Here is a 21,989-nt window from a genome sequence, read left to right on the forward strand (position 1 = left end):
ACGCCGCAGTTTTTGGCTCAGCCCTTTCCGAGATATGAGCTATTCTAATGGGGGCGACTTTTGTATACATTTTTTTTTTTTAAATGAACATTGGCCTAATCCAAATATTTTCCCAAAAGGTATCTTTAAGGCTGTTTGATACCTGTCTGCTGATGTTGTACAACCTTTTGGATGTTTTTGGGAATAAATAAAAATGTTTTTTTTGAAATGTAAACAAAAGTTTCCGACCTAATAGAATAGCTCATATCTTGGAAAGGGCTGAGCCAAAAACTGCGGCGTCACCGACTACTGACAAGTCAAGGGTAGCGTGAGCAATACAACAGCACATTGAAATTGGCAGGAGTTCCCCTTTAATAGTTTTAAATGTCGTGGCTCAAAAGGCTGAGGCGCTGTATTTTTGTGCCGGGTTCAATTCCAGCCTGACGTCATTTCCCGATTCTTGCCCATCTCTCACTTCCACTTGTCTCATGTCCAGCTCTTCGCTGTGCTGGCCAAATGACAGTGAAAAAGAACCCTACATCCATTGTATATTGCTAAATAGTCATCGGAAATTCACAGTAGAAGTAAGTACATTTACCTTAGGTGAACAAGTACTGTCACTAACCAATTTATGGAAATCTTTTTAACCCTTTCTATGCAGAGTCCTTTCTTCTCCTCGACTTCCCTGCAGTATCTCTGTGACCTTGGGACCCAACTTTTGTGCCTCTTTTCCACTCTGGGTTTCCTGGCAGGCCTACAGCGCGACTCAGCGGCCACTTTTAGCTTTTCGAATGAGCTGTGTCATGCCTATTCGAAAAGCGGCCGAGTCACGATTTGTCGAGCTGTAGGCCAGCCTACCGGAGAACCCCCAATGGAAAAGAGAGAACTATTGAGAACTATTCACCTACCAGGCTGTCATGGGCTGTATAGAAACAATCTTTTTTGTGGAAAAGCTGCACTCTCGAGTGTAATTCTGAAGTTCAGACATTTTGGCCTACGCCTCCTTCATCGTCATACTCATAGAGGTAGAAAATAGCACTAGAGGTGAACCCGTCCCCCATTTTACGGCAATCTGTAGCGGCCATTATCTGTAGGTAGATCAGAGAAATGGAAATTAATGGAGAAGGAGGCTCACCTCTGTCAAAATGGCTTAATCATGTGAAAATGTCCATCAACACACTATACAAGGACAATAGTTGAAGTGTGTTGCTAACTATGTTCATAAAATATATAATTTGAGTTTTAAATGTATTTTATCGACTCATATGATTTAAGTAGATATTTAGCCTGACATTTCAAATCGGGTCTTTGATTAATGCGTTACTTCATATTCACACAGTTTTAGTCAATTTTTTGACAGGGGTGGACATGTTCTCCATTGACTTGCATTGACTGAAGGTGCCTACACTACCTACGGAAGTTGGGAAGCTCCATGTGCCATTTCCCAGTGCTGTTGCAACTGCCGTGTCACCTCTAGTGTTATTTTCTACCTCTATGGTCATACTACTGTAGCTGACACCATGTGTGCGTTTTAATATGCAACCTTGCCTCCTCCACTTGCGCTTGTCTCCTCGTCCCGCCTCCTGGCCCCTCCTCCGTGGAGAAAACGATAAAGTTTCCCAGCTGTCAGCCTAGCCACAACAACTTTTGAGGGACTGTATTTCATTCACCATCCCAATTGCAAATGAGAAAAAGACTCTACAATTGAGCTTTTGCAAGATATTGAAATATAATGCTGTTGTCAGTGATGTCATCATGACGAGAAGCAAGTGGAGGAGGCAAGGTCGCATATTGCAATGCACTCCCTGCCTACATCCTCTGCAAATTGCTGAAGAAGGCTTAGGCCGAAACGTCTGTCTGTGTCATGCTTAACCACTAAAATAAAATACAAGAATCACACTTTAGAGAGTGGCTTTACTACAAAAAATATATACAAATACATTCACTTGCACCTGAGGACCTTGTCAAAAACAGTTGGGAGTTGAGCTCACTTTCAGGGAAAAATAATCTGTCAACAGCATTAGTGAAAGAACACAGGACACAATCTGGATTGGATTCACAATATTTATGGTCATTATATACAAAAATCACAGTTTAATAATAAATAGTCTGTAAAAATGTTTACAAAAGGTCTTTTTTCCTCTTTACATATCCTAGGTCAGTATTTTCCATGACTTGGGATGGGTTTTTTTGTCAGTTATGACAGTTTCTTTTACAATCGGGTTCTGCTGGATTAAGGCCTCTGGATTTTGGCATTAGAACAATCTATGAGTCAAATTTGATTTGAATGTACAAACCCTTGCCACCCTGTTCACAGTTGAATTACAAAAATAATAAATATCAAAATAAATACTTAAAACACACTGTGGCTCAACATGCTGCAGAGTTGCTTCCATGCTCATTTTGCTATAACACCTTGTCACGTATTCTTTAAGTGCTCTGGTGTTTGAAAGCCTCCTGGATAGCGGAATGTCTTTCCTCCACAAGGTCAAGAGGAAAAACTGGACCATTCCATTGGACTGATGATTGTGATGCTGTTTTTCCTCAGATTTATATATTGGTGGTATCTGATCTACTCTCAGGTGGTGAGATCATGTGATACTAACCTATTTCACGATTCTTTCTGAAGCACATTTGACTAAATTGAATAGGCAGCAGCCCTCATAATGACCTGTCTAGTTTGCTTTTATTTTGAACATCAGCAGCTTGCTATGGAAAAGCAAAGCATGAACCTCTTTGGTCACAGTAAGGGTGAACGTATTGTATTGGTTGACATCTAACTCCAGTAGTTGCAGAGCTGCGCTTGTCTGTCATGGGAGGCAATACTAAATCGAATCTCAAGTACCTGCTAGACTGCCACTTCCAAACATCTTCCTATTGTGTCCCAGCTTAATAAACACTATGCAAAATATTAAAGACCATTTTTTTGTACAGGATAGCCAAGTAAATGCCAAAGCTCCACCATCAAATGGAGTAGCCTCTCATTCACATCAATGTTTCAATGCCTTGCCATCAATCAACACCATTTTCACAATATATAAAATAATACTTAAATGAATAACAATGCAAAAAAAAAACATGTTGGGGAAGCGTGGAAGATGTGACTTTCAGGTTTTTTTTTTTGGTTGAATGCTAGTGGATGATATGGAAGAGCAGACAAACAGTCTTTTGGAGATGTGGGACACATCGTCTTTCTGAGAATAGTTGGGATTCAGAGGAACAGTCAGCAATTTTGCAAGTGCAGCACCACTGCTTCTATCTGGCCATTATTGCTTTTGTTTACAGGAATATCTTCAAACAACACAAGAAATATCATCATCAATCACTGTTCCTCAGTGGTCCAGATAGATGTGATGCTCTTTCTGTTCTGAATGGGGAGTTTTCCTTTCCTGTAATAATTCTCTTTGTTTTGGATGTTGGAAGTTGCATGAGATTTGATTCTTCAACAGCAGAGTTGATTGGGAATAAGGGAACATTTTGCTGGTGGGTTTTTAAACAAGTGCAGGACATGTGTTGGTTACGTATTATGTGTTTTTGTTTCTATGTTAGGCCTATATGTTCTATAAAGCGTCTTTCAGTGTCTAGAAAAGCGCTATACAAAACCAATGTATTATTATTACTATTATTATGTGATAACGTCTTTGGGGTGAACTAATGGAACAAAAGCTAAAGGGGGTACCAGTACTCCAGTCCAGCTTGTTGATTCAATATACTGTCAGTGGTTCCGTGTCACATGTTGTGCAACCCATCTACATTAGGCTCGTTCGTGACGAAGCAGTGCTGCTTTTGCTAAGCAGCGAGCATGCGCACTTTGTCAGTTTGATTTTCTAACCACAATGCATCAAACTGAAAAAGTGTGCGTGCTCGCTGCTCAGCAAAAGCAGCACTGCTTCGTCACGAACGAGCCTATTGACCCAGTCGGCTCCTCTGTCCCACCCATGACTCTGCGTTGTTTTCCCCATGGAGGTAGTATAAGAACTGGAGAGAGTGAATAAGTCCCGCCTCCAGTAATTTCAATGGGAAATGCTAAGCAAGTGAATTCAGCCAAAATTGAACGTTTTTTTTGTCAGCCTCCAAAGTGGAGCTATTTCCGCCGACAGTTTACTCAGCCAATTATGTGCCACGTTACGGACTGACCTACTATTGACCAGAAAGCTATATGGAAGACGGGCATTGGATGCATGGAGGTGCCCAACCACAGACCTGTAAAGGTCGCGCACCCACCAATCATCATGAGCGAAGTGGATGTAGGAAATGCGCAAATTGGTGCAAATGGCAACTTGCTAATCGGCGAAGCTAACCAGCCAAATCCTGCCCCCCTGGTTTTCCCCTCTGAATGCTCTACCCCGTGGACGTGCAGTGCCAATCACTGCCAGTCATTTGCCGAATGGGTCAATCTTGCATCTTGTCTTATTCAGTGATGGGAAGCCTGAATTCAGAAGCTATAATCCAGTGCCGCATATTCCAAATGACCAGGGGCCTATACTACAAAGCTGGTTCTGGAGTAAACCAGGTTAAATTAGGAGGTAAATCATCTAATAGAAGAGCCTGGTGTCCTCATTTTCTTAAGAAGATGAAGACTCCAGGCTCTTCTATTAGATGATTTACCTCTTAACTTAACCTGGCTCACTCCTGCACCAGCTTCTTAGTATAGGCCCCTGGTTATACCTGCCCTCATTGTGGACAGGTAGAAACCAGATCATTTGGAATATGCGGCACTGGATTGTAAGCTTCTGAATCCAAGTTGCCTATCATTGAAGTCTTTTCTTGTGTGTGTGTATGTGTGTTTATCCACCCCCATCCAAACTCCATTATCATCAGAAACATGATTACATGTACACCCGTACAAACACACACACATACGCAAACATACACACATAAGAAAGCACATGGAAATGGTAACACATACAGGCACACACACACAGGCACTCTTCAAAATGCAAATTAGGCCGTCGTTCCCGACAGAGCTAGGCTTTTTCACGGTTGGCACAAATGTTTCAAACTGCACATTGCTTTTCTTACTTAACACTCAAGAAATAAATAGTATGCACTTTTTTACTGCAGTAACTCTTCAAATGAAACCTATCAAATTAATATCACCTATTTCTCCTAATAACAGCTACTTTGCAAATATACTGCATGAAGGATGACGCCTGGCGTAATGCTTTTGTTCTTCAAAACCGTAAAACAAATCGTAGCTACAATCTTTCAAAGAAAACGGCAGTCCATCTTGTTCACATCCTCTTGAGAGGGGTGTGTATAAAACAATAGTAGCTTTAAGGTCTGAGGGCGGCAGGCAGGCAGGCATGGCTTGGCCATACTACTGCATGCTGGCTCTCACTGTCCTTGGAGTGGCACTTGATACAGGCCCGGGGTCTGTTTCTCGAAAGCGTCTTTGCTATCGTCGTTAGCAAAGTCCTTCGTACGAGCGACTCAACTCTCTCTCGACAGCGACGCTCACCACTAAATCCAAGGGAATGGTAAGACGGTCTTAAGACGGTTAGCAACGACAAGAATCGAGAAACGGACCCCTGATAAGCTCACAACAACAACAGCAACAACAACAGAAAAAACCCAACGTGGAAGTGCTGATTTTGTTAAGTCTCACATTCCCCTTCACACAGAAGAACAGCCCCAAGGCGATGAAGAGCTATCCGGACGGAGAGAGGGAGAGGGAGAGGCAGAGAGAGAGAGAGAGAGAGACAGAGGGGGGGGACAGGGAAGCCTGACCCTTGTTTCACACACTGTACCAGACGTCTCGTCTCTTAAGGAGCTATCCCACCACAGGATTGTCTACTCTCCCCCCACCCAGGGTCAACCACAGCTTTGGTCAGGCCCAGGAGACAAAATCATTTAAAAGGGCCCCCTCTTTCCATACATACAATGCAATGGAGTCCCAATTCTGGGGCCCACCATCCCAGTGCTTAATTTGAGGGGGAGCAAGGGGGAGCTAGCTCTGGAACCTCAGACGAGAGCTCCAGAAGCTTGGATGGAACCTCAGGGAAAGACATCACAGACCCCACCCCCCTCCTGGGGGAGCCACCCATCCTCTGTGCTCCAGGACCTCCCGCTTGACAAATTAAGCACTACCCCACCCCTAACCTTTTGTCCCCCCTACACACACACACTGTCGGCAAGCCTGCTCCTCTCTTCTTCCCAGCCTGGGGGTCCTGGGGCCCTGGGGCGTCTTCATCTTCTCTTCTCTTCCCCTCAGAGTCTTCCCTGTAGCATGCTGCCCAGGGGTGGCTCCAGACCGGGCCCCTGTGGGTGTCGCGACGCCTGCCCCGGCCCCAGGCCAGACCCGGGCCCCAGGCCAGACCCCTGCAGCCTCTGCAGCTCCAGGATGCTGTCGATGGCACTCTGCAGATGCTCGCTCAGCGCGCTCTCCTCCTGCTGCTGTAGAGACGCGATGTGGTGGAGAGAGGGAGGCAGAGGAGGAGGAGGTGCGCTCTCCTCTTGCAAAGATGCAACGTGGAGAGAAGGAGGCAGAGGAGGTGGTGGTGGTGGTGGTGGTGGAGCAGTAGGGATGGAGTTGGGATTGGAATTGGAGTTCTCTATTGACATTATTGTCGTTGCCGTTGGCGTTACTGTTGCCATAGACTCCCGTCGGTGTGGTTTGTGTTTGGCTCCAGTTCTGTGTGGATGCTTGGGTGATGGAGACACCTTAGGGCCCGAGGAGGAGGAGGAGGAGGAGGACCTAGTAGGAGGAGGGAGGAGGAGGTGCTTCTTGTAAGGGGGCTCCTGCTGCTGCTCCTGCTCCTGCTGTGGATGATGTTCACGATGCTCCTCCAGCCACTGCTGTAGCTGCTCCTGTTGTGGATGATGTTCACGATGCTCCAGCCACTGCTGCTGCTGCTGCTGCTGCTGCTGCTGCTGTTCCCCCCTTACTGCGTGCCCCAGCGAGGCGCTGTTTGGGTGTGGAGCCTTGGAGGACAGCGCGTCCGGGGTCGACGACAGAGAGGAGGCCTGGAGTCCATTCGACCTCTCCAGTGGAGGCACGGCCCCAGAGAAGATCGTCCTGACGTGTGAACGTCCCCCTGAAGAACCACCACCACCACCACCACCTCCGCCAACGCCAACGCCTACTCCGCCTTCCTCTCTGGCCCTGTCTCCTCCGTTCACCAGCTGCCTGCTGTAGTGCCTCTTCTGCCCTGTGGGGGCAGCGTTGGGGTTGTTGGTGTTGGTGGTGGGGGGCTCGCAGGCCGAATTATGGACCACTTTCCGTAGGCCGGACTCCTGCTTGATGGTGAGACGCAGTGTCCCTCTGCTGCTGGACTGGTAGGTCTTCAGGCCGGGCGGGCGATCGGAGTGGAGGGCCCATCCAGGAGGGGGGGACGACGGGCTGGCCCCCAGAGCCCCAGAGAGGGCCACGTTGTGGGGAGAGCCCCCCTTTCTCAAGGACACCAGGAAGGACTCTGGATCAGAGAGAGAGGGAGGCAGAGAGAGAGAGGCAGAGCGAGAGAGGCAGAGAGAGATTTTACATTTACATTTAAAATCCCTTTATTGAACCAACCATGGTCCTCCACACAACCACCAAAGCAAACCCCATCTCCCACCCCACCACCTTATCCACACACCACTTCTTAACAAATAGTTCAACGTTGGAGAGAGAGAGAGAGAGAGAGAGAGAGAGAGAGAGAGAGAGAGAGAGAGAGAGAGAGAGAGAGAGAGAGAGAGAGAGAGAGAGAGAGAGAGAAAGAGAGAGGGAGAGAGAGAAAAAAAACACTGAAGTCCACGGTGAAGTAAAACTTTGGTAGTATGAGGAAATCATTTACAGTTTTTCTCAATTGGTTTTGTACATTTCTCACAGCAGAATAATGATTCTCAAAAGTCTTTGTTCAATTGTGACTTCCTGGTGTTACCTGTGCACATGGTCAAATCAGTTTCTCATTGTTTTCGACATATAGCAAATGCTCTTGTCCACCATGCCATGGCTGTGTACAATTCTCAGTGATTTCGTACATTATCAATTGCTTTTGTCATATCACTCAAAAAGCTTTGTCACTGAATGCATGAAACTATCTCAATCTTATCTGATCAATGTAATATAAAGCCAAATTTACAACATTTCCCATCCAATCTAAACAACATTTCGCTTCAGAAAAGATCCTCAAGAGTGTACTATTCAATTGACAACATGAGAAATTGATTTCACTAGCTTGTCCATACTGTACACTATGACACAATGACTAACCATTCTGCTGGCGCTGATACGTTCATTGACGCAAAAACTTGGTTTTGAAAGACAAACTAAGGGTTTTGAGCAAGAGACTCGGTTTTGCAGGTTATCCACAGTGTTTTGCCATTTGTTAAAGCTGTTTTGAGAATGAATATTATGTTTTGCAAATTGCGAGAGAGATTCGAGAAATGTACAAAAGCAATTGAGAAATACTGTAATTATCATGTGCTGATTTTTGACTAGGAATACTTTGAGACTCAGAATGTCGCTCTTCCCTTATTTCTTTAATTTGCAATGTTCTGCATTCAAAACAGAGAGAAAAATGTAGCCTTCTGAATAAAAATGTCTACTTGTGCACTATACAGTACTGTATGCTGCATATGTATGCACACACAGACACAGAAACATACAGTCCAATGGACAGAAACGTGCACTTGCACGCACGTGCACACACGTGCCGTGCACACACACACACACACACCAAATCTGTTTCAAAAGGGGCGTGAGCAGCTGAATGTAGATCCAGAAGTAAGAGTCAAGTCAAGTCAAGTCAAGTAGGTTTTATTGTCAATTTCTTTACATGCACTGGTCATACAAAGAATTTGAAATTACATTTCTTGCTTTCCCATACAGACATAGACTAATCTAGGTAAGGACATAGACAGTATAGACATAGACAGTACTTATACATGGACTTAAGACAGTATGGACAAGAGCAGTAGTAGTAGCAGAGAGAGTAGAGAGAGAGAGGTTCCAATGGCCCATTTTTTCAGGGTTCTATTATTGCAAGGGGCAGACCTAAGGACTGTTCTATTCAATGCTAGGAGTATTATGACACGCTCCTTTAGGCAGACCGGAACTTGGTCATGTTAGGTGCCCATAGCAACCTATTACAGTGGCATATCTCTATATACTTAAAGAATCTCTGGTAGTAGTCTCACCTGGGTCTTTGCGTGCTCTGCGCCTCTCCTCCCCCAGCGAGAACCTCTCCGACTGCAGGAACAACCTCTCCAGCATCACCATCTCCGCCGATGGACGCTCTTGCTGTTGCCAAGACATATATGATGCAAATAACATCAATAATCACTCAGGACTTTGGGAGTATTCTAAGAACATGGTTCAATGATAAACCCTAATACAGTAGGTAGCCCACAGCTGCCATTTAGGTGATAAAATAAGGACTCACTCCAGGCTCTTGTATTGGATGATTTACCACTACCCACAAGGTTAAAGGAGAATTTCGGCCAGTTTGGATTCATATCCCATCTTGGGTGGATCAGGTTCTTGGCATACTTCCCTTGACAGTTTTTTGAGGGTTTTTTTTCATCTCCTTGTAAATTTCTCTTTATTTAAAAAAATATATATATATCCCTTTTAGGGGGCTGAAATGCACTTGTCACAATTGTGTTTTTATTTTTATTATACATAAACACTCATATATATCGGTATTTAAACATATCTGCATATGTGTAGCCAGCAACTCCTAAATGTCAGAAGAATGATTATGTGCCATTTTCTAACAATCATGGACCTTGAAGTGAGCAATTTTAAAAAGCAGGTGGTAGAGGAAAGAAAAGCAGAGTGTAGAATCTCTTGTTTACCTGGGCTTCTGCCAGCAACAGCTGCCTGTATTTGTTCTGCATGTCTTTTGTGCGGTTCAAAAGACATACGGACGCTGCCTCAAACTGCTCATCCACTGCCAGCAACACAAAAGCACAAAGGTCAAAGGTCAAAGGTTACTCTGAAGTCTGATAATACCCATTTAAGACCATCAGAACAACAATACTGGTAAATACACTAAAAGGCGTGTGTGTGTGTGTGTGGCTGATGTGTGTGTGTGTGTGTGTGTGTGTGTGTGTGTGTGTGTGTGTGTGTGTGTGTGTGTGTGTGTGTGTGTGTGTGTGTGTGTGTGTGTGTGTGTGTGTGTGTGTGTGTGTGTGTGTGTGTGTGTGTGTGTGTGTGTGTGTGTGTGTGTGTGTGTGTGTGTGTGTGTATGCTTATTGTAGCAAAGGGGAGAAGAGTTGCCCAGCTGGGACTTGAACCCAGACCTTCTGGAGTAGTAAACTGGGGCTCTGGCCGCTACATCAAAGAGCGCGGTCAGAGCACCAGTTTACTACCCAAGAAGATCCGGGTTTGAGTCCCGGCTAGGCAACTCTACTCCCCTTCGCTACACTTATTATGTTAAATTGATTTTAAATACACATACGGTACATGCACTTAGAAATACTAATTAGAATCTTCAGCACTATAGTAGCTGCAGTATAATCTGCAAATGGCTGATACCTCCACAACACACATTTACCTGTATATTTAACGTTAACAATCCTGTATAATGCAAATCATATGGTGAAAGTGACAATAAAAGCTGACTTGACTTGACTTGTATACTGTATTGCCTGAGGCTGAAAAGTCTAGTCTACGTAGAACGTAGGTATACGGAGTATACCCACTTCAACATTTCAGGGATTTCAGTATACCCACTTAAAACTGCTTGATCCATTATTTAGAATAGCACAAATATACTGTATACAGTATACCCACTTCAAAAAATGCTCAAATATACAGTATGCCCACTACAAAAAAGTAGACTACACCACTGCCTGAGGCTGAAGAGTCTCTGTCTTACCTGAGGACATGTCTCTTTGACTGGGCAGTAGACCTGCACATGCATGGTATGGCAGCAGCTGCCTCACAGCATCCTCCACTGTAGAGAACGGGCACTGGGACTGGGGGCTCAGAATAGATTGGTGGTCTGAACACAGCTGCAGTTGAATCCTGGGGAAAGAACAAAAAAAAACGACTCTAAGTTTATTAACCCATTTTGGCCTAAGTCCTTTGTGAGAAAAGGTGCCCTCTCCCCATTGAAACCTAAATATCTCAGCCTCCGAAGCACATAAAAACATGAAATAAGTTGCATTTAAAAGCTAGAACCTTCATTGTGCACTAGAATGACTTCATTCAGCTCTAACATACCCAGATTTTGAATAAAACAGCTAAAATCTAAAGAACCTTAATGCAGCGTATAGGTCGCTCTAGGTCACAATGGGTTAAAGGAGTAATACAGTTTAATGATCCCTTAAACAAATTGGGTTCCCTGATTTATCCCAATTACTGAATAGCACAGCACACATTGAATACAGAGATTAAGGAAAGGGAAAAAATAGCAACTGTTTTAAGAATACACCTCAGTAACAAGTCCTTATTTTCACACATAAATAAAATGAAATAAAACCCGAATCATACTGGAAAATCATGTAAGGCTTGCATGCTTTACAGTATGCTGAAATTCATAACCACACTAATACATTTCATATATCTAATATAAGACTTGCACACATACATTTAATATAAGACTTACATGCTTTATGGGCTACTTAACTTAATAACTGCACAAATATATTGAATATATTTGCCAACTGACTGGCACCCAGTTCATACCTGTGTCTGCGCATTGCTGGTGTAAGTGGCTCTTCCGGCTCAAACGACTGGAAGACGGCCATCTATGGGGTACACAAAGAGTTACAGTAGATCAGCGCAAAACATGACATCAGTTGAATTGACTGCATCAAATGCAAATGTGTCAATTGCGTTTATTGCAATGTCACAAAAGGGACATCTATTCCCTTAAGTTCAATGAGTTCAATGAGATTAGTCAATTAGGCTAAATTAGCTTTAATTAGCTGCATTTAATATAGTGACGAGCAATTACGTTAATTGTAATCCCTGTTTGGCTGGGACAGTGAAGAGTGACAGGAAGCGAATGTGGAGAGAGAGAGATGGGGTAGGAAGGGGGAAATGACCCAGGCCGGATTCGAACCCTGGGTGCAACCCTTTGGGCATGCAAGCCCAAATGTGGGGGGGCTTATTGTGGACTTTTACCTGTGTCTTTTTCTCTTGCGCTGCTGTAGTCTGAGTTGCCTGGAGGCAGATCTGATGTTGGCCTGGAGTCCCCACTAGCTGAAAACTTTGGGGCTGGGGACAGAACGCCACACTGCTGTTGGCCAGTGCCACCGACTGGACTTCAGTTTCTGCTGTGGAATTAACAGAGAATTACCGGTATATGTGCTGTGTACATTTAGAAAACTGTGCTTGCTTCCCTTACAGCATGTATTAGGTAACAACATTAGAAAAACAACATGTAACTGTAAAGCATATTCAAAACAAAGTGTTTGTGTATAAATTAAAAATGGAATACAATTGTATTCAATAAAAACAATGTATAAATATAAATAATATTGTCTTGTTTTGTCCTGCTTTGTCAAATCTTATGTCTAATGTCTGTGAGAATCACTGAAGCCACGCCAAAGACAAATTTCTGTTTTCATGTGTAACAGACAATAAAGTAATCTAATCAATCTAATCTATCTAATCTAATCTAATCTAATCTAATCTAAAGCACTAACTTTCATCCGAACCAACAGCACTGCATACAATATCAACAGACAAACGCCAGTGATAGATACAGACAGTGAATGCAATACAAGGACTGTGACAATTACACACAGTGGTGTAGTCTACGTAGAGCGCAGGTATACGGAGTATACCCACTTCTAAATTTTAGGGGCTTCAGTATACCCACTTAAAATTGATTGATCCATTATTTAGAATAGCATAAATTAAATATATACAGTAAACCTTCGGGATTAATAAATGTTACTCTACTCTACTCTAACCCACTTCAAAAAATGCTCGAATATACAGTATACCCACTTCAAAAAAGTAGACTACACAGCTGATTACACAGTCAAATCAGAAACCACCCCGACGTTCATACTTAATCAGTAAAGAAAACGACTCACGGATCTGAGGACACTCACTGCTGTGCGGATTTTGCTGTAGAGCTGCTGTGTTGGCCGGTGGGGCCTCGGGCTTAAGCACTTCAGGCTCCGCATGACAGAAGGGCTGCTGCTGCTGCTGCTGCTGCTGTTGCTGTTGCTGTTGCTGTTGCTGTTGCTGCTGCTGCTGCTGCTGCTGATGTTGTGTCTGCTGCTGCTGCTGCTGCTGCTGTTGCTGTTGCTGTTGCTGATGATGATTATGTGTCTGCTGCTGATGATGATGTTGATGTTGTGTCTGCTGCTGCTGATGATGATGATGATGTTGTGTCTGATGTTGATGATGATGATGTTGTGTCTGCTGCTGGGTCTGCTCGTGTGGCTGTACGTCGGGAGCCTCCAGGCCCCTGGCCAACAGCACTGATGGACTGGTGCCGCCACACACCGACACCGCACTCACCAGTACTGGAGGAACTCCTGGAGGAGTCATCGCCCCGGCAACCCCACCACACACTACAGAGTCTGCGGAATGCTCACTCAGAGAGGACAAGGAGAATTCCGGAATGGAAGGATCCAGAGACGTAACCGTAACTGGAACATTCTGCGTCTGGGGAGAAGGCAGCATGTGGTGGCTGTGGCTGCTGCTGCTGCTGCTGTCGGGTGGTGGAGAGGCGTTGTGTGCTTGGAGGGTGGGTGGGGTCAGTGTGGGCTCCGGGGTCAGGGAGAGGAGGTCCACCTGTGGAGATAGGTGAGGAGGAGGTGGAGGAGGAGGAGGAGGAGGAGGAGCAGGACTCATCACCTCTACGTGGTTGGTTTGAGGAGAGGAGTAGGGGGCGACTTGTAGTGGCACAGGCAAAGAGGTAACCAGGGCATCCATCGCAGGGATCATGGACTTGAGTGTTTGCTGAAAAGTCATACAAATGCAGTACATCAGACCAGCTGAAGCCAACAATGCATATGCACAGTACATCAATGTTATTATTATTATTATTGTTATAATTATTATCAGTAATGGTAATTGTAGTAGAAGAAGGGTTGCAAAAGGGCATAAAACGTGACAAGAAAATGTGTTGATCTATGTGTTCTATAACAGTTAATGGTCACATTTTATCCTCAGAATGTAGCGACTGACCTGTTGTAGGTGTATCAAAATCTGATTGATGGGGCTCTGTCTGCCCTCCTTCTCATGTGGGACCTCCAGCGGGGGCAGGAGGCTGGCCATTAGGGGTGGTGGTGGTGGTGGTGGTGCGGGGGGCATCTCAAGCTCTGGGGCCAGCTCCGGGGCCTGGGGTGGGGGTGGGGGTGGTTCAGCTACTGGCTGCAGCAGGGTCACCACAGGAGGGGTACCACCACCACTACCACTGGTGCTGCTGCTGCTGCCGCTGGGGGGCTGTACTAGCTCTACTGCTGTGGGGGACGAGGACTGCAGTGGGACTGCTGCTGAGGGAACAAGCTGACCGCTCTGCACAAACAAACAAAAGCAGAAGAATAAGTTAGGGATAATTGACGACCCAGAGTTCGTACAGCTGAATAATAACGCATGCCGTGCCGAGGTGGTAAAAGCGGCCATGACGCGATGGATGGCGGGTGAGATTCCACCCCGGCGCCATAGTGTAACTGGGTCAAAGACGTCCAAAAAGGAATTGTCATTCAGTGTAACGGATACCTTCTACTGACTGTAACTGTAAAAAAAACATGATTTTAAATTGTTTCAAGTGAATGGATGACAGCCGAGGCTTTCATGAATTCACTGGAAAAAAAATAAAATAAAAAGATGTTTTTACAGTTACAGTCAGCAGAAGGTATCCGTTACACTGAATGACAATTTCTTTTTGGACATCTTTGACCCAACTGTGTTTAATAGAATGTTTCACATTTGTAAGAAACTATTCATACAAAGGTATGGAATTTATTATACACAATTTATACACACTTTTCAAAGAATCCTGTTTATAAAATCCTGTGAAATATTGATCCAAACGTTTTTCTTAAAGATCAAGTATATCAAGGTGTTCTAAATGATCAAAAGCACCAAAAATTTGCATCAAAACTATCTACTTAACAGCACAGTAAGATAGGGGGCGCTGTGGCACAGTGCGCTAAGCCCTCCACATTTGGGCTTGCATGCCCAAGGGGGACCCTGGTTCGAGTCCGGCCGGGGTCATTTCCCGATCCCACCCCGTCTCTCTGTCCCACTCGCTTCCTGTCACCATCTCAGACTGTCCTATCAAATAAAGGCATAAAAGCCCCTAAAAAAATATACATGTATATAAAAAAAACAGTACAGTAAGATAAAGATATTTTCCAAATACCTTCTCAATAATAGAACTGACTGCTGCTGCCAGTGTCAACGGTTCCTCTGTAGGGCCCCTCTCCTCTGGCACAGCTCTCTCTGGCAGAAGCAGAACAGAGGCCTGGGAAAGCACCTGGGGAAGCGCCTGGGGAAGCGCCTGGGGAAGTCTCAGGGCCTGGGGCTGTGGCTGTGGCTGAGGATGCTGCACTTGCGGTGGCTGCATCGGTGCCTCTCGGTGTGGCACGGTGGCGGGGGCGAACGGCAGACCTTGCATCACCGCAGACGCCGCCGCCGGCCCCTTCACGATGGAGATGGAGGCCATGTCCGGCGTCAGCACGGCGCCCGAGCTGTTGATGAGCGTGATGTGGTTGCCTAGCGACGGATTGTGGTGATGCACCACCGTGGGACCGGCGCTACCGACACCACCGACGACAGCAGGACCAGCACCAGCAACACCACCCGGCTGGACCTGGAGCTGAGTCTGTGGGGCGTAAGCTCCGGACAGCTGGCTCGCCGGCACCTGGTAGTAGAGTAGAATAGCACAGGAGAGAAATTTTACTGCAGTGGTTCCCAACCTATGGGCCGGGGCCCACTGGTGGGCCCTGAAGGTATTCCAAGTGGGCCTTGAAATCATTTTCTAAAAATAATTATCATATTTTGGTGTGTGCTACTGTTGATTTATTTGAGTTTTATTCTTAATTGGGTCAGAGTTGGGCCCCGAAAATGTTTGACAATTTCGAGTGGGCCCCAAGTTGAAAAAGGTTGGGAACCCCTGCTTTACTGGTCCCGAAGGAAAGAAGGTGTGCAGCAAAAGACAAACACACAAATACACATATAATATACGTCCATCGCATATAGGGGTGTAATCGAAGTATCAGCCGGCGATTTAATCAAATCGCATCGTATCGTATCGTGGGCCATTCTAAAGCATCGAAAAGAATCGAATCGCTGGCCCCTGTGCAATACCCTAGCTCCATAACACAATAGTAGTGGAAAAGTAATTGGGAAAAAAAATCGAATTGAATCGAATCACATCGTATCGTTAGGAATTCTTAAAGGGACACTGTGTGAGATTTTTAGTTGTTTATTTCCAGATTTTATGGTGTCCATTCACTAATGTTACCTTTTTCATGAATACTTACCACCACCATCAAATTCGAAGTATTCATTATGACTGGAAAAATAGCACTTTTCACACATGAAAAGGGGGATCTTCTCCATGGTCCGCCATTTTGAATTTCCAAAAATAGCCATTTTTAGCTGCAAAAATGACTCTGCTTGGACCATACTAGAAAATATTTGTTTATTACTTAGTAAACTTTCATGTAAAGATCAAATTTGGCAATAGGCAGCCCAGTTTCAATGAGCAACATAGTTGCAGTACCTTTTATGACCATTTCCTGCACAGTGTCCCTTTAAGTATCGAAAATAATCGAATCCCTGCTTTAAGAAATCGATACCGTATCGTATCGTCATGAAGGTTGTGATTTACACCCCTAATCGCATGGCACACACATGCACACATTCAGACCTTTAGGCAGATCAGAGCTTCACACTGACTTTTTTATTTTTATCATTTTTTTAAAGTATTTTTTGGGGGGCTTTTCAGCCTTTATTGTTTTTTTTTTTAGAGACAGGATAGTGGAGGAGAGACAGGAAGTGAGCTGGGAGAGAGAGATGGGGAAGGACCAGCAAAGGACCCGGACTGGGAATCGAACCCGGGTCAGCCGTGTGGTAAACGTGTGCCCTACCATATCAGCCACGGTAGGGCCCGCACTGACTTTTTTCAAAGCCCATTTGGGAAACTCCAACTCCCATTGTCATTGTGACACAGCACTCCACAGCACACAAGTGAACACTGCACACTGCACACAACGAAATTGCATTTATGCCTCACTCTTGCAAGGGGGGCGCCCTCAATGGCGGGACGGTACCATGCTCAGGGTACCTCAGTCATGGAGGAGGATGGGGGAGAGCACTGGTTAATTACTCCCCCCACCAACCTGGCGAGTCGGGAGTCGAACCAACAACCTTTGGACTACAAGTCTGACGCTCGAACCGCTTACCCATGACTGCCCTTTTGCCATTGTGGTTAGTGGTTTTCCCTAGCCATTTAGCCTTACTGCTAGCCACAGTTATGCTGTTATTTTTGTTTTCTTTGAACGGATAAGTCTGGGCAGCCAACTTCTAAAGCAGAAAGATCAATGCTGTTACCATCTTACATGTATATAAGGCAAATGCGTTTTCTTCATTTTAAAAAACGTAATTGGTTGATAAATAATTGATAATTGATGCACAACAAATAATTGATGCACAACAGAAAAGGGTACCGTATGTGATGCTCAAGAATACGCAACCTGCAACAAAAAAATTGCAGGTGACATTAAAGGGATACTGTCCCATTTTTGGAAATAAGCTTATTTTACACCTCTCCTTGAGTTAAATGATTGAGATTTACCGTTCTCCTGTACTTTCAACCGTTCTCTGGGTTGGGCAGTGAAAATTTTACCTCCAAGCTAGCAGTTAGCCGCCAGCTGGTCTCATAGGACTCAATGTTCACTGCTAGCTCGGAGGTAAAATTTGCACTGCCATATCCAGAGAACGGTTGAAAGTACAGGAGTAAAACTCTATTATTTAACTCAAGGTAAGGTGTAAAATAAGCTTATTTCCAAAAATGTGACAGTATAACTAGCCACAGTCAAGGTTTTCCAGCAAAAAAAGCAGGAAAAAAACACAATAAATAAAATCCAGTACCTGGAACACAGCGGGGGAGGCCGACTGGAGCTGGAGAGACCCGGAGAGCAGGGTGGTGCCCTGCCGCAGAGCCAGCTGCCCAGCCGGAGTGGTGAACACGGGGCTGAAGTTCAGGTGCCTCTGGGGGACCGCCGTCAGGATCTGGGAACCATCCACCAGGTGGTGGGGGGACATCGCAGCTGAGGCCGACACTGACACGGGTGCAACCACGCCAGCACCAGGGCCCTGCAGCAGGGAGGGATGTGGTGGGAGCCGGTGGTGGTGGGAGCCAGTCTGGCTGAGCAGCAGCTGCTGCTGCTGGGTGGTGGTGGTGACAGTCGCGGGCGACTGGGTGATCGTCATGGCTGGAGTCATGGCTGGACCGTGACTGGGCAGGAGGAACTGGTGGTGGTGGTTCTGGCCCTGGAAGAGCCCGTGCGGCTGCTGGATGATGATGGAGCCGGCCTGGTTGAGCAACTGCAGACTGAGGGACTTGGGGAGGCTAGCCTGGGCGTGCTGGGACTGGGAAAGGTGTATTGGCTGTGGCTGTGGTGCATGGGCTTGGGGTGGTGCAGCAGCTTGCTTTGGTCCGGCTGCTGGAGGCGACGCCACCAGGATGTTGGAGGAGGGTGACGTCCCGGCGGGGAGAAACGTTAGTCCAGGTGGTGCGGTGGTGGCGGCGGTGGTGGTGGCGATGGGCTTGTGATGTCCAGTCGCCATGTTGGGGTGGGAGGAGGGTTTGGGGCTGATGTGCACCAGGCGAGGCTGAATGCTCACCGGCAGCTTGTGCTGGATGGCCAGATGGCCCCTCTGTTGCAACAGGATCCCAGGTCCCGCCGCTGACACCGCTGCTGACACTGCTGCTGCTGACACTGTGCTTGCTGTGGCTCTCACCGTGGGACCCAGCATGGCGGCGGCGGGTCGCCCCCCCTTCTGGACGAGCATGCTGGAGCCCTGCACGGGGCTGAGGGAGAAGTTGTTGGTGTCGGAGGAGGAGGAGGCCCCCGCTGGCGCTGGGAACACCTGGCCCGGCAGCAGGCCCATGAACTGGGGCGCGGTGGCCGTGCCGGTGGCGGTGGCGGTGGCCGTGGCCTTCAGCGATGGGCATCCGGGCCCCACGGCCAGCAAGGACGGCTGGGGCGGCTCCACCACTGCCTGGGTGTCCCTCGGCAGGGCAGAGTTGGCCGAGGCCGAGAGCGAGTTGGCAGAGGCGGCCACAGCGGCTGCGGCTGTTGAGATGGTCAGCGGCTTGGAGAGGTACTGGTGAGGGTGAGGGTGAGGGTGAGGGTGAGAGTGAGGGTGGGCCAGGAGCGGGGACGGCAGCAGTGCTGTGGGCTGGTACAGGGCTAACGAGGCCGGTAAGGAGTTAACGTCAGCCTGCTGCTGCTGCTGCTGCTGCTGCTGCTGCTGCTGGGCCAGCCCCGCCTCCAGAGCTAGAGTGTGCTCCGTGATGTCCGCCTCCTGAAGACTCTGCTGCAGGATATCACAGGCCATGTCGTCGTCATCGCCATCTCCATCTCCATCGACATCTTCCTCCATTTCCATTTGCTCCTCCAGCCCCACCCCTACCTGCACCTGCACCGGCTCCTCCTCCTCCTCCTCTTCCTCTTCCTCTTCCTCCTCCTGCTGCTGCTGCTGCTGCTCCTCCTGGCCCACCTCCACTGGTCCAGCCACGCCCACGACATCAACACAGCCGTTTGGGCCCAGCTGTAGCCCTCCTGCTCCTGCGTGGCCGTGGGTCTGCGCCTCCTCCGCCCCAACCCCAACCACTTCCTCTTCTTCTTCTCCTCCTCTTCGTCCTCCTCCTCCGCTGGCCTCTGGAGACTCCAACAGCGCCTCCTCCAGGAAGGACAGGTCAACGCAGCCTGCGGCCGGAGCGTCGGGGCAGTTGGGGTCGTCTGCCAGCAGTGAGGCGGGGCTCTGGAAGAGTGACAACAATGAAATGTAAGGCAGACCTTGAATTTCTTTGAATTTAAGCTACACACCACCCATTGAGAGTACATAGAACACCACCACCTAGTGTTCATATTATGGCATTACTTTGAATTCAAATTCATCCAATTTGGAATGTCATACAAGCCTGATGTATGGCCTGCATCTCAAAGCAAAGGCACATCAGGTGTAGCTTGCCAGCCCAGCGATGGGCAACCCGTATACAGAAGATACAATCCGGAAGTGGTGACAACGATGGTGTCATCGATTCGGCGATCCAATCCAATGCGGGGCATGGGCGATTCAGAATCGATCCGGCAAGTTCCAGAATCGATCCGGCCATTTTTTTCAATTTCAATTACTTCCATGGATATTTCGGGAGCAAATTAATGTTAAATTAAATAAAAGCACTTCAAAACATTGAAAGACTGATACAGACTGATAGAGAAAACAGGCAATAAATTGTTGCTCAGTATCTGACTACTGGTATTGCCTCATCATGACTGATTAAACATTTGCTTTGCTTTCAGTAGAAATGTAATGCATTGCAATGCATTGTAGAATCGGATCGGATCTGATCGCATAGAATCGAATCGAATCGAATCGAATCACTACCTTCCCGATTGTGAACGAATCGGATCGTGAAGGCAGTGCCAATCCACACCACTACAATCCGGTATCACATCACATATTCTAAATAACCCGGTTCTGGTAAAACCAGGTCATTTGGAATATGTGGCACTGGATTATAGCTTCTGAATTCAGGTTTGTCCACCAATTGGGCAGTCGAGTTTGTTATGACATTACATTACATTGCATTTGGCAGAAGCTTTATAACCAAAGCGACTTTCAAAAGAGGACATAATCAAGCCAACATCACAAGCCAATACAAAGTGCACAGGAAATATACAGAACAACAAGCGCAGTTGCAAATAGGGGTTAGTTTTTTTAGTTTAGTTTTTTTTTATTTTATTAAAGAGTAAATAAAGAGTAAATAACGAGCACACACACAACACACACACAAACACATGCACACACACACACACACACACACACACACACACACACACACACACACACACACACACACACACACACACACACACACACACACACACACACACACACACACACACACACACACACACACACACACACAGACACCACACACACACAGTTTGTAGTGTGAAAACAGGCAGCAGACAACTCTGAGAAGTTGGAGAACAATCAGCAGAGAACAACAGCATCCTAGAGCAGGGGCGTAGGCAGAAATAATAAAACAGGTGGGCCCAGAAAAAAACAGACGGGCCCAACCCGAAAGCGTATAGGTAGATATTATAATATCGTGCTCAAAAATGATACTTTGAAATTGAAAAATCATAGAAATCACAGAAGATGAACCAGACTTTTGACAAAATGACTAATTATCGCTCAGTGCTATGCTATTAATTATAGTTCAATAAGGCAACAGTTGACTGTCAAGTGTGAATGGGGTGGGCTTGGATGTCAAGTGGGCGGGCCCAGGACCACCCAGGCCCACCCCTGGCTACGCCTATGTCCTAGAGGTTAAATCCAGCAAGGGTGGGCTGGCTTCATGATGCAACCTTTTCTTGATAACGCCCCTTTGACCTCACCATAAGCATGCCAACGCCCCCCCCCGACCTCATCGTAACCCTACCAACGCCCCTTTGACCTCACCATAACCCTGCCAACGCCCCTTTGACCTCATCATAAGAGCCTGCCAACGCCCCTTTGACCTCACCATAAGCCTGCCAACGCCCCTTTGACCTCACCATAAGCCTGCCAACGCCCCCCCCCCCCCCCCTTGACCTCACCATAAGCCTGCTGTTCAGAATTCTGGCGTCAGGGTGTCTGAGTCTGTGTCTGTGTCTGTGTCTGTACCAGTGACGTTTGTGGACATGCACAGGACTGCTGAGCACGTTGTTATTGTCACCTGTGATTGGCGCAGACTTTCGTGCACGAGCTGGACACGAGCTCATTTCCATAGACTTCGCGCCAAAAACACCCTTATTAGGGGGTCGGACTTATGCCCACCAGCGCAGAAGTGACCAACGGGGACTCCATGCAGGACTGTGGTAGC

The 21,989-nt window shown here is 46.7% G+C and overlaps 1 protein-coding gene across 1 annotated transcript; it reads right to left on the minus strand.

The window, feature by feature from the left end:
• Window positions 1-6,189: 6,189 nt before the first annotated feature.
• Window positions 6,190-21,555, minus strand: si:ch211-168d23.3 (BRD4-interacting chromatin-remodeling complex-associated protein). Its single transcript, XM_063184120.1, has 14 exons — window positions 21,523-21,555; window positions 19,613-19,876; window positions 19,373-19,504; window positions 17,978-19,204; window positions 15,468-15,743; window positions 15,243-15,368; window positions 14,063-14,392; window positions 13,319-13,666; window positions 11,597-11,658; window positions 10,785-10,933; window positions 9,760-9,854; window positions 9,100-9,202; window positions 6,688-7,394; window positions 6,190-6,642 (listed from the first exon to the last, which is right to left on the minus strand). Exons 1-14 carry the CDS (start codon window positions 21,553-21,555, stop codon window positions 6,190-6,192), a joined length of 4,305 nt encoding a protein of 1,434 aa, XP_063040190.1.
• Window positions 21,556-21,989: the final 434 nt, after the last annotated feature.

The sequence above is a fragment of the Engraulis encrasicolus genome, chromosome 19 (assembly GCF_034702125.1).
Source record: "Engraulis encrasicolus isolate BLACKSEA-1 chromosome 19, IST_EnEncr_1.0, whole genome shotgun sequence".
In the NCBI taxonomy this organism is placed as follows: domain Eukaryota; kingdom Metazoa; phylum Chordata; class Actinopteri; order Clupeiformes; family Engraulidae; genus Engraulis; species Engraulis encrasicolus.